Genomic DNA, 15,736 nt, shown 5'->3' with positions numbered 1-15,736 from the left:
TGTACAGAGTCAATTGAAAATACAGGTTCTAGAACAAAAAGATGAAAACCGGTCATAATGTCATCAATAACTATTTCATAAATGCCCCAATTGCATAGTCCACCAGCCATATTTTTGCAGAATGCTGGAGATAACACAATGACTGTTACAGCTGTTAAGAAAACCTGAAAGCTTCAACAAAAGCAGTATTAATAAATGCCAGTTATGCTGTAGCATGTTTTTTTAAATAAAAAAGGCTACGCTACTTGCTAAAGTCAAACCAAACATTCTAAAAGAACTGGTTTAGGGTGGAATTGCAATCTGCAAAACCCCAATTTTAGGAGATTATTATTATTATCCTAAATTTGTAATACAGCAAGCACTCTCCTGTTTGCTGTCTCTGGCCCTACTGCAGCCCAGCACACTTCTTTATTCATAATATAGAGATCCTAATGTGATATTATAATCATGAATGCTCACACCTAACAAGGGAAAAACATACTTTCTTCAGCACTGTATGCAGAAGGGATTAAAAAGTTTTGGTAGACTGAGTTCCTTTTAAATCAGCATCTCTAGCACAGCAGTCTACTAGCAAAGTTGAGACCAAGGCAATTAACCCCATCAATCTAAAAAAAAAAAAAAAAAAAAAAAAAAAAAAAAAAAAAAAAAAAAAAAAAAAGAAGCATAAGCATGAAGACAGTTCTTTCTTACCAGCATCAGCTGAACACTATCAGAGCAATTACCAACTACCCAGATTTCTTGGCCATGTCCACCTTATTTACAACATTTCTGCATTAGGAGAGTATTACAGAACTTTAATGAGGGAAAAAAATTGAAAAACAGATTTAAAATCTACTGTCATGGATTAATATTTTCACTGCTCCAATTTTCTCATATTTAAGCCAAATACATCACTGACAGACCTCCTCTGGCTTCAGTGTATCACTTGAACTTAAAAAAAAAAATCACTACTAATAAATCCCCTTAGATACCCGTAGTCAAACATAAGCATTTCCTTCACATACATTCTAAGATACAAACATTTAAACAATACTAGAACAAACATCCTACACTGTCAAGGGACAGATATTATACGGAAGTTTCAACCCAAGTTGAAAAAAAATTACTTAAGAAACAGACATTGTTGAGCAGTTTAACATGATGGTCTCCACACTTTTGTAAAATGAAGAGACTTTCTTTCCAACAGCCAATTATCACAAGCTACTCTCTTTTCAGCTTGGGAAGCTTGGTGCGTCCTTTCATAGTGTCTGAGCTACAGGACAGGAGAAGGACTAAGTACAACAACATTTTACCACATCCTTACTAGAGAGGAAAGACAGCCTTGCAATTAAGGAGTCAGCAGGTCAGCACTTTATTGCCAGCTTGGTTCTGAACTGTTTGTGTGGCCCTGGATCAGGCAGTGACCTCCTGTGCCTTCTTTCTCTATGCACCTGCAGGGATAAATCCATACCTGCCAATCTCATGCCATGACATTTGTTTGCAGGTTTTGTTTCTGAAGGCAAATGTGGCAAAGCAAAGTAAAAAAGTGCCCTGTTAAGAGGAGTAAGTGCTGAAGAGCCACCTCCTTGCAGACAGTTTGGGAGCAGCATGCTGTTATAACTGACAGGTGCATCACAGCTTTGCTGCAGCACAGGCAACCAGCACAGCAGAGTGTGCTTTTTTCTTTCCTAAGGTCAAAGAAAGACACAGAGAAAACCACAGAAGGACTTTATGCCAGTACTCACTTGCTGCAATTAACATTGTGCTGTTGTGAAATGCAGTTAATGAGGTCCCTGCAGAGAATGAGCCACGGGAATACACAATGCTGCTCCCAGGTGAGCAATCCCATATTCCATCATCTGTGTTTGGAATAAACGTACACAGCTTCCCAGTTAATGCAGGTCTTTGGGAAGCAGTGGTAAAAAGGAGCCCATTCCTTCTCTGTGCCTCTCTTTCACACCTGAGGAAGCAGGGCACTGACACATACATCTTCCTCCCAAAATCACAGCATCAGGGAAGCAAAACTAACCAGATATTTCCTGTATCTTCACCACAAGAGTCAGCCAATGCTTCTAAAAGGAACCAAAAGTCACCATAACTGTTTCTTAAATCCAAACCACAGCACTTTTAGTCCCTCCTGTTCACTTCTACATATATGTCTCTCTATAATTCAGGCTCCTGTGCACCAGGAAACTTGTTAAAATGGAGTAGCAACAGTTTTCACAAAAAAGTATCTCTCATTTTTTACAATGTATTAGTGAAGTCACATTAAACTTCTCTAAAGACACCCTGACTTCTGAATTAGAGCTGAGTTAGTGAATCTTCTAACTGTGCAGGGGCACAAAATGTTCAGTCTTTCCTAACAACTTGCACAATCCCTATGCTTAACCTTACCTCCATGTTAAAAACTACGCAATTTGAAGTAGTTCATTCTATAATGAAAGCAAGTTATAAAAACTATTCATCTACTACTGAGGCATATACAATGGCAGCCCAAGCACACAGCAAATCAGAGCCTCTGCTCCCCTTGCAGTAACAGAGCTGGAGCCTGCAATGGGACACAGCAAGTGAAACCCAGCACCAACGAGTCTGGATACAGATGTGGAAATTCAACACCGTGGCAATGACCAGGGCAACAGTGTAAGACATGACACAAAGAGGAAAGTCCTATTCACTTATTCATGGATTTCTATACCAAAAATAATAAGTATTAGATCCAAGCTTTAAAAAAAAAGGCAGATTTTATTAGTTCACTTTATCCTTCTGCATATTTACTATACTTTTTCTTCAAAATTACCCTGTTATTTTGTTTCTCCCTCATCCATTTAACAACATTCCCAAATCAGCAGAGCCTATCAAAGCTAAAAGCCTTGTCCTGCTGCTGCTCTATCACCAACATATGTTAGGAGCACTTAAATTGCAAGGCTGCAATCTGCTCTCTGAAGGGGGCTGGTAGCAGGTGTGACAGTCTGATCTGCAGAATGAACTATATATAAAGATGCAAGCAGTGGGGGGAAGGACTCCACAGCTTTGCTTTTACATATCATGCTGTATTTGCAGTCCTACTTATTCAGAAAGAGGGAGAGGGAGTCACAAAGTTAAAACAGACAGACCTTGGCATCTTTGAGCTCAGTGTTTGATTTCCCAGCCCCTCCCTCTCAGCAAAGCAAGTGAGCAGCACCAGGCTGTCTCTGATTTGCTGTTCGTGCTGAGAAATGCACAATTTGCAATTGCAAAGAACCAATCTTCTGATTTATTGCATCTGGGCACAATGTACAAACCCAAAGCCACGTGGTCTTCTCCGAAGGCTGGCTTCTCTAGCAGCCCATCAGGTGAAAGGCAGGCTGCAAAGGGCTGTTGATTATAAACAGAGTTCAGATCTCTGCTTCCTATCTCAGCTTCCACCTGACACTAAAGAGTAACACAAAACACACAAGGAGTTATCACACTCCACACTTAAGTTCAGAAGGAACAGTGTACTTCTTGAAAAAAGTGGCAGGAAAATTCTGAATGATAAACAGCATGTTTCTAAAACACTAATTAATCACAGAAAAACTATTATTTTTAATTTCAGTATCACATACAACTTTAATCCCCAAGAGTGATCAAGAAAAAAATGTGGACTCATTGTGTCTTAATTCTCTCTATTCACCATGTCTCTGGCATCCACCAGCCTTTGGAAACAAAGTCTTTCAGAAGCCAACAAAACACTGGCTCACTGAATCAGAAGCAGCCTGTGAAGGCTGCTAGAGTTAAAGCATTCTTTACACACTGTCTAATCACAAACATAATATATGGTCTTATAAAGGGTAGCACAGACCACCCGTAAAAACCGTAAAATTTGCAACTTCCCTGCTGCCCAGAGAAACTGTGGGTGCCTCATCCCTGGAGGTGTTCAAGGCCAGACCTGGTCTAATGGAAGGTCTCTCTGCTTATGGCAAGAGGATGGGAAGCAGGTGATCTTTAAGGTCCCTTCCAACCCAAACCACTCTACGATTTTATGAAAACAGGACGTACATCTTGTAAAATTAGCTATTACGATTTACAGATTCCAAATAGTTTCATAACTCTCACATAAAGCAAATTTTAAAAGCCTATTTACTTTGTTCTGAGACCAAGCAAGTGCTGAACTACGAGGTAATTTAGAATAAAATAGATAATTTTGTACTAATTGGTCTCAAGTATAGTGGATGACTATGGTAAATATATTTTCTTTAATTGAGAAGAGTAATATGCATGCATAAGCATTTATAGGTCCACCTTAACAGCATTTTTAGAAAGGGAACAACTATGTGGATCTACCTGATCACCCTGAACAGCCCACAGGACAACACTAGAGCATTGCCCAAACCTTTCCTCCACCATTCCTCAGCACTTCTCCCATAGGTCACTGCCCACTGGGAAATCACCACCACAAAAAGCAAATTGAGACAAGCCTGAAATACATAATAGTAAAAAAAAAAAATTTTTGAAATAGATTTAGGACACAATTCCCTTCAGCTGACTGTTTAGACTTTTCCAGATGCTAAAAGGTAAACAACATTGCATTCAAGATAAATACCTCATATTCAAATATCAAAAGAATATTTAACTCGGCACAAATTAGCTTTTTGTACAAGCTAGTTCCCCTTCACTGCTGCTTCCATTCCTCAGCTAGGGAATTTCACCAGCAAAAGAAACTTCTTACCTCCACAGAGACAGGACCAGGAACCTTTTCAGCTAAATATTTCATAAACACCAAAAGATACAATACAGGACATTCATTACCTGTGGCTTCTAATTTAGCAGGGGCTTCAAGCTAACAACAGCTATTTTATGGCAACACCAAAGCAACAAAAGGGTCATCAGGAATTTACTTCAAACAGCCATACTAATAAAGGAGAGACTTATAAGTCACGATTACAGTAACATTTCACACACACTAACATCTGGATTTAGTTTACCAAAGCATTGTGTTCCTGAGTGATCACAGGGTGAGGAGACTGCTCCATTGCCTAACATAACCACAAGTTAAATATGCTGGTTTACATACAGAGCATAAAATTTTCTTTTAAGACCAGGTTAGATAAGTCCAGAAAATATAGAGGGTTTTCTCTTCAAATGGAAGCTCTTAAACATACAAACATTTTGCATACAGTTATAATCATTTAAAATCACATTTGTTGGGCTTTTTACCAAGACAGCCTATGCTAACACAGTATTCTGAATTTAAAAGCTCTGCTTTTGTGGTTTTTCCTAGTTATCGAGGGTCTCAGGTTCATGGGTGGTACAAGGGGCAGGGCAGGGGGCAAGTGACCATAGGGAAGAGAGGAACAGGACACCAGGCCCCACAGCCAACGGGGAAACAGGGAAAGGGGATGCCATGGGGTGGATGATGGGCTTGCGAAACCCAGAGAGAAGATTGCACAATATTTGCAAGGAGTCATGGGAGAGAAGCATTTTTTTACACCTGGAGTACCTTTAATCTTCAATTTTCCAGGGAAGGGCAGTTGGAAATTCCTTTAACAGCATGAGGGTCTCCACATACTTTAATTCAGCAAGTCCACTTTTTCTTGATATTTCTTAGTTCAGACTTCTGATTTTCCAGAATTATTACAGATGGCATTTATTTACGCTATTTTTCATGTGAAGAAAAACTAGAAGGAGCAATTAAAGCCACTGCTAAAAAAAAATCTCAGTGAGAGCAAAAACCATCAAACCTATCTTCTCAAATTAGTATTCTTAACAACTCTAAAAAAAAAGTTCAATACAGGATTTGGCAACAATGCTCTGAACTTGCACCATGCCCAGAAGAGAGGGCTCAGTTTGACTGAGTGAGGGTGGAGGAGTCTCTCATGCTGGGTCTTTTCCTCTCCCCTATCCCCAGGCACCTTGTTCCTACAATGCCACAAGAGGAGCAGCAGCTTTGTCAGCATTTGGGCATTAACCAGGGCACAGCCTCACCCTGATGCAAACCTGACCCGCTGCCTCATGCTGAGCCCCTCACACACAGGCAGGAGCCCTGCAAAGCCAGCTCCCTCACTCCAGGAAAGCCACAGCCATGGCTGGGCTACCTCCCCTCATCTCCCTGCAAAAGCAGCAGCATTTCTTCTCTTACCCAGCACTCAGCTCTGCAACAAAACCCAGGAACACCCAGCAGAATAAGTGAGGTGTATGGAGATGACTACTCTCCTACTATTGTAATTCTCCAAATTACTATAATTGCACAACACTTTTTTAACTTTCAGCAAAGCCTAACACTTCAGGCTAGCAGTCTTCTAGCAGCCTGCTACTGCCAGAGACAAATTCAAGGTGAGTAAAATCCCTTCCCTCTTTAGGCTGCACAAAGTGCTGAGGCCAGAGCTCATTTACCAGGAATGGATGGACACCACAGCCTGGCCACCGCAGCCCTGCTGCCTAAATTCTTCTTCTTTCAGTTCCTGGTAGCTGGCTGCTTTCCTGGTGCTCACAGCAGCAGGCACAGGGTCTTCACAGGAAGGCAGAGGGGCAAACTGACAGCACAAACAAATGCACGCTTAACACAAATAACATATGGTCCAACAGGTTCTTGGAGAGGCCAAATGAAATCACGCTTTGTTATTCCACTTAGCAGCTTATTAAAGCAGCAAAAGGTTCTAAAACTTCCAATTTATTGGGGTTTTTCAACTGTCATTTAAGTTGTTACAGCAACAAACCTTTCAGCTGTGTGGTGTCTCAGAGACACTCCAGCATCCCCAGAAGTAACTTTTCCAATATTTATTGAATCCAGTTCTTTCCTGTTCAGGTCTTCAAGAACTTGCAACAAAGTTGCTCATTACTCCTGCAAAGAGGTGTATTGCTGCAAGCTTCTCACAAGTAAGATATTGCTTTTGACATTTAACAGAGGAGAAAAAACCATTATGTGGCCTTTGCCTAGGGGGAAGATAGAGTAACTCAACAACTTTGAAAGCACATGCAAAAAAGATGGGGTAAGGTGAAACTACTTTTCCATTTAGTAAATGTGGCTACGTTTCTTCAAACAAATGAAAACACCTAAGTGGGTGCATACACAAACACACAGGCACTCCCAGAAGTTCTATCTTCATTTAAAATACTTTATACCCATGTAACCTTTTTTCTTTTTTTTTTTTCCTCCTAGTAATACAACATCAACACCAGAAACATTTTAAATTGTTATTCTGTGTCTGTAAAGACATGCACACCCAGAAAAAAAAATCCCTATACATGTTGCCACTTAAAAAGAAAACTGCTAATGCTCTACCAGCTTGCTCCTCCTGCAACAAATTCATAATTTCACTGCATCAGCAGCAGGCTGAGCATGAACAAATGTGGAGGGTATGGCCAAAAATGTGACATTGCTTTTCCAAAACAGAGTCTATTTTCCTTACCAAATCAGGGATACGCTACTTTCACTAAGCTTATTGCCCAGAAAGAAAAGCTTCCTATAATAAATTCCACAGGTTTATTTTAAAAAGAAAGCCTTTGGGTGACCTCTGTTGCGCCACTGAGGTCAATTTTTCATCCTCTTGCTAAATGGACCACTTGCCTCCAGGGCACCAAGTTAACCCATTTCTTCCCATCTCTGGCATTTTCTGTCTGTCTGTATTTAATGTACTCCATTATGTCTTGCTTCCATGCAAACTCCCATTTCCCACTCACGTGAAAAAAAAAAAAAAAAAAAAAAAAAAAAGAAGCCACGAGTCATGTCTGTCTATCTATACTTCAAAAGTATTTCCTTCCACCAAACTCCAAGGATATCCCATCCTTTTTTCCACCCCCACACAGGACCATCCTTCTCCCTACAGTCGTTTCCCTTCTGCCAGCCCTATTTCTGCCAGCACAGAAGTCCTGACAAGCTGGAGGCACAACCATCCAGGCGGCAACAGCAGCCAGTTTCTCCAGCACAGAGCATGGTGGTCTGTGGCAGGAACACAGCAGCACCCCAGGGCCCAGCTCCCATCTCTGCTCCTGGGCCGCAAGGATCATCCCCTTGCACCGAAATTATTTTGGTCTTTGTTCCTCTTCTCCTGCACCAGAGTCCCCAGCCTTGAGATGGAGAGTGTGGGATGCAGTCCAAGGGTTTTACTAAGAAAGCAGGAATGCATTTCTCCTTTTTGCTTTTTGTTTGGGACTAAATAGGTGATTAATGTGCATCACTTTGCCACAGGGAACTGAAGTAGAAAATAAGTTACCAACAAGTACCTGCTACTCGATTTTCAAAAAAAAAAAAAAAAAGAAAAAGGAAAAAAAAAAACCAGAACAAAAGCAAATACTGCAACAAAATAATTATTAAAATTATTTCAAATTCAAACAATACTTGGGACCAACTTGATAAAATAAATAAGGATACCCATAGGAAAAAAACCCTGACACTGCTGACATGTTGTAACAAAACTAATGTGATTCTCTCAAAAACAAAGGCCTTAATATTTGCTGTTAATTTCAAATTATTTTTTCCCCAATTTAAAATTTGACTCATTTCTCTTTCACTAGTAATATTAGTCGTTTTGACAAGTATTATGTATGTCTGTGCTACTGTTTTCTTTTTAACTTTCTCAGTTTTTTAAACAGCCCTACTGGATTATGTAACTTAGCTCAAAGGCAGTTTGGTTTTTGGTGGTTTTTTATCCATTTTCCAGTACCAGACTTGCTGAGCATTACATCAAAATGACCTCAAAGAAACAAAGAAAATATATAATGTATATTAAAAAGGAGGAAATAAAAATAAAGCACAGATGCCCTAAAGTATCTTCCAGAATTTTTTAATACTTTTTGCTTCACTTTTTATTTTCTTACTGCTCAGAAAATATTTCTGAGTGAGAACATCTGTGCTATATTCTGGATTGATGTTAGAAGAATTCCACTTTATTTTCAATATACATAAGCACTGGTTCAGCATTGTTGCATGTTTTATCCATTCAATTTATATTTGGATGAAAAGGTTTGTTTTCCTTTGAAGAACCAGGAAATTGTTTTAAAGCTACATGAACCGTATTCTGTACAACTAAGATCACCAGCATTTCTCCCCCATTTACTCCACCTTATTTAACCAGATTAAATGTGCCACGACCAAAAGATGTCATAGTCTGGTACAACTGAGAAAGTGTTACTTCCAGTGGTGTTTTTATAACAGAACTAAAACATCTGTGACTGTTCTAAGTGAAGTTAAAGTGCAAAAAGCTATGAGAATCAGATGGCTTTCCACTGGTGGAAGGCTATTGCCCGGGAGAAGAAAGGCTGGCATCTCCCTAAATTCCAGATTGTCTCCAGGACCTGCTCCCCAAATGTGCTGAGCTCTTCCAGAGCCCTCCCCTCAGAGCTACAGGAATTGCTCAGCAGCTGAACGGTGCTTTGCTCAAAGGGAAATCACTCTCAAGCCACTCTTCCACAAACACACACTTCACTTTGATCGCTGTTAAGTAACAGTGAAACGCTGAGAAACCACATCATGCCACACTGAAAGCATCCCGCCCAGCCTGGGAACCACACACATCCCTCACTGAAACACCTTCAGAGCTGAAGGGCTCACACGCTGCCCACTTCTCAAGACCCTCTTTTTAAACACTTTAGTATTCACCTTCTTTATTAGCTTCGAATAATCCCAAGTGCCTGCTTGCCCAAGTCACGGGGGCACAGCCCCAGCGTGGCTCTCAGGCTTTTTAAGCCAAGCCTCCTCCCTCGCTGCACGGATGGCTCTGAACAAAGGCAAGAGCTGGCACAGAGGGCATGGCAGGGCTTGTGCAGCTCCCTGCCTGGCAAGCCACAGGTGCCCTCGGGCACAGACTGTCTACAGCAAAGTCCCCATGCAAGGGACCTCCGCAGCCACCGCCACACTCATCCAAAGGTTCCTTTCCACCTTCACCCTGAGTCACCTGCATTTACAGACGAGCCAATGACAGGAAAAGATTGACTGGGCTGAAAACACAGAGGGAATTGGAGAAAAGAGGTTAAAATAAAGTTTTCCATAATACTATAGCCTTGCATTTCCAGCACGGTCACACAGCAGCTTTCTAAACATGAAGCAATCGTGACCCATTTCAGTACTTATCTTCCTTAAATTAGCCTTTCCCCACTGCTGCTCACCCAGCCCCAGCAGAATGACGCTCCCCATCAGCTGGGTTTCAGCGCTGCTGTTGGGAGCCCAGCACCAGCAGAGAGGTCAAGAGCCAGCTGGAGAAACCTGCCAGGAGCCCCACGGAACCCTGGCTGACCTCAGGTAAATCACTGAAATACTACCCAGCCAACACTGAATGCACAGCCCAGAAACATCATCCTGGGGGTGTCAGACAGAGCTAAACTGACAGCCAACTGAGCAGCACGGCTGACAGGGAGGTTTTTTTGGCATTTTGGTTCCTCTTGGGGGTTGAGAGGATTCCTGTGCATCTAGGAAAAGCCTGTAAGATTTCCTTCTACTTAGAAAAGGCTTGAGATTTGCACATGCAGAAAAACGAAATCCAAATCTAAAAAACAAACAAAACAAAACAAAAAAAACAACACACACAAAAAGAACTTCAAATCTTTTTTATGCTAAATTTAGCCACTACTGCCCTTGAGTATTGCCAAAGGGGTCACTGAATGGGCATTGTGGCAGATCCATTTAAGCCTGTAGCAAAAACCCAGTGGTCAGGCTCAAGGAGGGAATGTGCCAAGAACAATACAGAGCCCAAGTAAAATCAGCAGATTTTCATACCAACCAACCCAAGAATTAGACTCTACAAACGATGCTCCAGTGACACAGTCATGAGGAACTGTGCAACTGTTTGCTCTACAGAACATAACCTGCATCAAAGCTGCCATTGCGTACCTGGAAGAGAACTGGCTGTCTGAGAACTGACTTTGAAGCAAATAATCCCCGTTAGCTGGCACTGGGGGGAATAAAATCAAAAACAGGAAAAAAAGCAAGCTTCACAAACAGAATCACTCAGGCTACAACCTTCCTCCCTCACAATTTCCTGCTGATCAATGTCAAACCTACCAAAGAGATGGAGCTTTAAGCTCTGGGTGGCCTAAGCCCCCAATGTACAAATTAAATGAGAAAATGGTCATCTGACACCTGTTACCTTTGCCTACACTGCCAACTTTCCTGGAGTTCTGGTCTCTTATCAGCAACAGCCTCTAATGCTATCAAAGAGCAGATTACAATCCCTTTTCACAAATATTAGTGCACTGCAGTCTTCAAATTAACAATTGAAGTATTGTTCCATGCAACATCAAACCCCCCCACAAAACTTCATCTCCTACAGCATTTGGCAAGGGAGTGGGGAAAGATGCCTTAAGACTTGTATTAAAGTCTTTTTGACTCAGCAGGAAAACTGTTAATTTACTTATTTTAATTGGAAAATGAGGGTTATATATATGGTCTAGGAACACCACTACAAGCTCATGATATGCAGGGCATCAGCCTGAACTGTCATGGAGACCAAACAATCCCTTTAGGGACTGAACATGACACTGAACAACTCCAGCAAATCTATAATTTCCTACTTCATATTCTTGCATATCATGCTTACATCACTTTTTTTTTAACTTTATCTACCTATTGCTTATGCACACCTACTTTTACTTGCAAAAAAAAGATAAAATGCTTACAACAGCCTCTCCAAAAACCAAAGCATGAGGGATTATGCTGACAGTCAAAAGTCAACAAAAAAGTCAGAAACATCTCTTGTTACATCTAGATCAAACCAAAGTTACATGATGCACAATTACTTCCTTTCAATAGTTGCTCGATATATCATTTTTATAATGATTTTCCACCTTTTAACACTGATTCAATATTTGATAAGCATGTTTCTTCTCAACTGCCTGTCTGCTTTCTCCCTTTTGGTGCAATCCATCATCTCTTGCCACCAATGTTAAGCCACTCAGATGTGGCTGACCCTCCCTCTTAAATCACTCTTGCCTTCTTGCAAGTTTTTAACCATTAAATTAATTGCTAGGACTACACCAACTCCAAATCTACACAACCCTTGACCAGCAGGGTCTGGAAAATGCATCTACTATTCCTCAGGGCAGCTGTCCCCTGCCCAAGTTGTACTCCTTTAAGACTCAGGCAGAGATTGTGCCAGAGGCTGCATCAGTCCAGCCAGCCACACAAAAGTGCACCATTAGCGTGCCCCCATGAAAACTGGGTTTCATTAAACATGATCGATTTTGCTGACTCCACTTGCCCTGAACAAGGTGGACACTTCAAACATCTCTCATCATTTGCTTGTTCATTTCCCGCAAACACAACCTGCAGAAAGAATGCATCGTGTTTCAGACACAAAGCTTCCCTTGGAATAAAAGCAGAACAGCAAAATTTATACACACTACACAGACCAGCCTTTAAACAGGCTGTCATATTAATAACTAATTCCACACACCAAGACTTAGCACTGACAGCAGTGTTAATCCATAATTAATTTCTGGAAATTTATGAATCCTGATCAAAGACACAGCACCCAGAACTAACTGCAGTTATTTGCAAATCTGTATGTTTTGAAGTCCTAAAATTTTATAGAGAGAAGAACTGTACTATTATGTGGATTGTTCTCCACAAATACTTTTTCCACTTTCAACATGTCTCTTGAACCTAAATAATACCAAGCCAGAAGACTGAGGTCAAATTTTGAAGTTACTCACTCCTGGCACTCTGCAAGCACAGTTTTGGGCTGTCTCACTAGGACTGCACAAGGACATCATAAGTGCACTGTGCAGATCACTTACTGCTAAGCACAACTGGGAAACCGTGACAAAGCGGGAGGTAATCTGGGAAGGGCTGACAACTCAGTTCTCAAGGAGCTCTCCTGAAGGAACTGCTGCACACAGTAGACACACACATTCCTGCAGGATGAGAAATGCTGGTTTTCATGTAAGTATGAAAACCATAAACTTCATTCAAATATTTTGAATAATCTTCCACCATACATGCTTCTTTCCATAAGAGCATAGTGGTGGTTAAGTAGATTTCAGTGTCAGCTTGATACCAGCTGCCAAACTGTAAGTTCATATGGGCACATATACTTTGATCCTCTCAGTTAGGAATTACTTTGCCCCCTTTCTTGTCTCTTTATGAAGTGGAGATTTGCTCATCTGCTACACTAGCACAGAAAGGAAACCATCTAACTGCTATAAAAACACAGTCATCTGTGGAACTCTGGCATCCAAACCATAAAATTACTATGTTACTCTACTGCAAGCACAGCAAACAGCATTATACACCTACTTACAAAACTAACTTACTTGTAAGATCCACTTCCTTACTACCTAAACATCACCACAGAAAATCTTCAGCAAATTTAAGTTAAAAGTAAGGTTTGACAGTGACCATATAGACACTCACAGAAAGCCCATGGCCACTGCTACTGTTTTCAACCACAGAATTTCCATATAATAGAAACTATCTCAGTAATTGCAGCTACCTCATGTCCACACCAGTGGCATTTAGCATAACCGCCATATAAATACTAATAAATAAAACCACTGTGTCATTTTAACCCAGGATGCAGAGCTTTTGATACCAGGTCAAAGTCTGGCTGCCCCTCTGCAAACCATCTTTTTAATAAGTACATGGCCATATTCAGAGTTACTTTTTTTCCTTCCCATGCTTCCACAGGTGGCCACTTTTTTTCTGAAATGAAATTTGCAATGATGTAACCTTTTCCTGGTGACTGTTGTGTGCCTCTCCTCGGCTTACAGCTTCAGTCCCTTCCAGGTTTAACATTATCCTGCAGAATGCAACTGCCATCCCTCAGTGCTATTTAATAGTCGGAAGCCAGGATGCAGTCCACTGCCACAGGAGTTACACGGGCCACTTTTGGAACAAAACCCAGCAAAATAGTTGCTTTTATTAATGCTGTAACACTGACGAACAAATGCTGCAAACACTTCTCATCAGAATGGCCCAATGAGGCACACAGTGTTGCACAAGGAGACTCACTTTACTCTTCACTGCTTCACCCTAACCAGAGAGGTACTTTCAGCCCATCTCTTATATGTAAGTAGATTGCCATGTGCAGTAACTGCTGCATGTGAATGACAGCTGGTATGCAGCCACAGTCATATCCTAGAGAATCATTTTTTTTCTTTTTCCAGCCAGAATCACAGCATGTTTGCTGTCTTCAAAACACGTTTTTCATGAATCAGGTGGGGAGGTGACGGAAAACTCAGTTACTTTTCTCCTCCCAGCATCTGGAATTCTCTATGAAAAAAATGATTTTAAAAATTTTCTCGGGAATCACTTCAAACCAATTAATGAACCGTTCATAATATTCCTTCCATTGCACGCTTCAGGACAGCCTGGCAGTCTGCATTTGCCAAAGCAAAACTTTCAGGATCAGAAGTGCAAAATGTCTCAGAAGAGCTAACATTCAAACTTCGTGGATCGATAGGGCAGAGGAAAGGGGAAGGGCACTGCTGAAGTTCTCAGCCAACCGCGGTCATACTGCCCAACAAATCAGTTGATCAAAAAGAAGTTTGCAGCAAAAAGAAAGTACGAGGGGGGCGCGGGGGGAAGGGAGGAGGGAAGGAAAGAGAGAAAGGAAAAAAAAAAAAAAAAAAAAAAAAAAAAAAGAGGAAAAAACCCCAAAGCCCAACAAGTTGCCCATGGAGGGAAAGCCAAGTCTGCCACTGCCAGGGATTTCACAGGGATTTCAACGCGGGGCCGCGGGAGGCCGGCGCGGCGGCAGCCCCGGGGCAGCGCGGACGGTCCCGCGGGCGCGGAGGAGCCGCGGGCCCCTCGGAGCCTCGGCCGGCGCGGGGGGCGGCCCGCGGGGAGCGGCCGGACGCCCCCGCGGCGGGGTCCCCTCGCACCGCCCTCCCCGCCGGGCCTGGAGGGCCGGGAAGCCCGGAGCTGGATTTCCAGCGCTCCGCGGCGGCTCCCGCCCGGCCCGCGGCGCCTCGGCCCCGCCACCCCGCCCCGGGGCAACCCCGGCACCGCCGGCCCCCGCGCCGCTCCGCCGGCCGGCTTCGGGCGGCTCCCGCACCGACACCCCCGGGGGCGGCCGGGCACCGGCGAACAAAGGGCCGAGGCCCGCCAGGCGCCCGCGGGGAGCCGCGGAGGGGCCGCGCCGGCCGCTGCCGAGGGGCCGAGCCCCCCCCGCTCCCCGCCGCGGCGCCGGGCACACGCTCCCCGCGGGCCCCGCCGCCGGCCGCCCCCGGCCCCGCTCCCGCCGCTCCCCCCGGCGGGGCAGCCCGGACTTTCCCCCTCGCTTTCCCTCCCCACTCCGGGAAGCGCCATATTGATCGCGGGCGCCGCTCCCCGCGCCCCTCACCTTGGCGATCGCCTTCTTGTACCGGGTCACCGCTTGCTGGATCAAGCTGAAAACTTTCATGTTCCCGTCCCCGCAGGGCACGACCACCCGGGTCCTCCCGAAGCACACCGTGACTTTCATCCTGCGCGGCCGGGGGGCTCCCGCGTCCCTGCGGCCCCGCGCAGCCTTCCTCCTCTTCTTCCTCCTCCTCCTCCTCCTCCTCCTCCTCTTCCCCTCCGCCCTCCGCCACGGCCGCCCCCCGGCGGGGCGCGGCGCTCAGTCCCCGGCCGCCGCCGGGCTGCCGCTGCGGGCGCCCTGCCTCCGCCCCGGCTTCGCGGCCGGCCCGGCGAGGCGCGGGGAACGGAGGGCAGCGCAGGACGGGGCCGGTGCTGCCTTCCCGAGGGCCGGGGGCCGCTCACATGCCGCGGCGCTGCCCGCGGCCACCTGCTCGGCTCCTGCCCCGGCGCGCAGCGGCGGCGGGCGGGGCGGCGGCGCCGGCTCCCGCTCCGGAGGCGTGGGGCGGTGCGGCGGGGCGGGGGCAGCCG

At 44.1% G+C, this 15,736-nt stretch overlaps 1 protein-coding gene across 7 annotated transcripts in view; it reads right to left on the bottom strand.

Moving 5' to 3' along the window:
- Positions 1-15,393, bottom strand: part of PARD3 (par-3 family cell polarity regulator) — a 525,862-nt gene extending 510,469 nt beyond the window's left edge. For 3 of the 7 annotated variants that reach the window (XM_066315111.1, XM_066315121.1, XM_066315129.1), the window contains exon 1: positions 15,213-15,393. In XM_066315111.1, coding sequence (XP_066171208.1) covers positions 15,213-15,332 — 120 coding nt within the window. In that variant the 5' untranslated portion in view covers positions 15,333-15,393. The remainder of the gene's footprint in view (positions 1-15,212) is intronic. The other 4 variants (XM_066315138.1, XM_066315094.1, XM_066315101.1 and 1 more) reach the window with 4 other exon arrangements.
- Between the last annotated feature and the right edge of the window lie 343 nt (positions 15,394-15,736).

Source organism: Sylvia atricapilla, chromosome 1 (assembly GCF_009819655.1).
Source record: "Sylvia atricapilla isolate bSylAtr1 chromosome 1, bSylAtr1.pri, whole genome shotgun sequence".
Taxonomy (NCBI): Eukaryota; Metazoa; Chordata; class Aves; order Passeriformes; family Sylviidae; genus Sylvia; species Sylvia atricapilla.
Note: the sequence above shows the minus strand (reverse complement) of the source record. Positions and strands in the feature narration are given on the sequence as shown.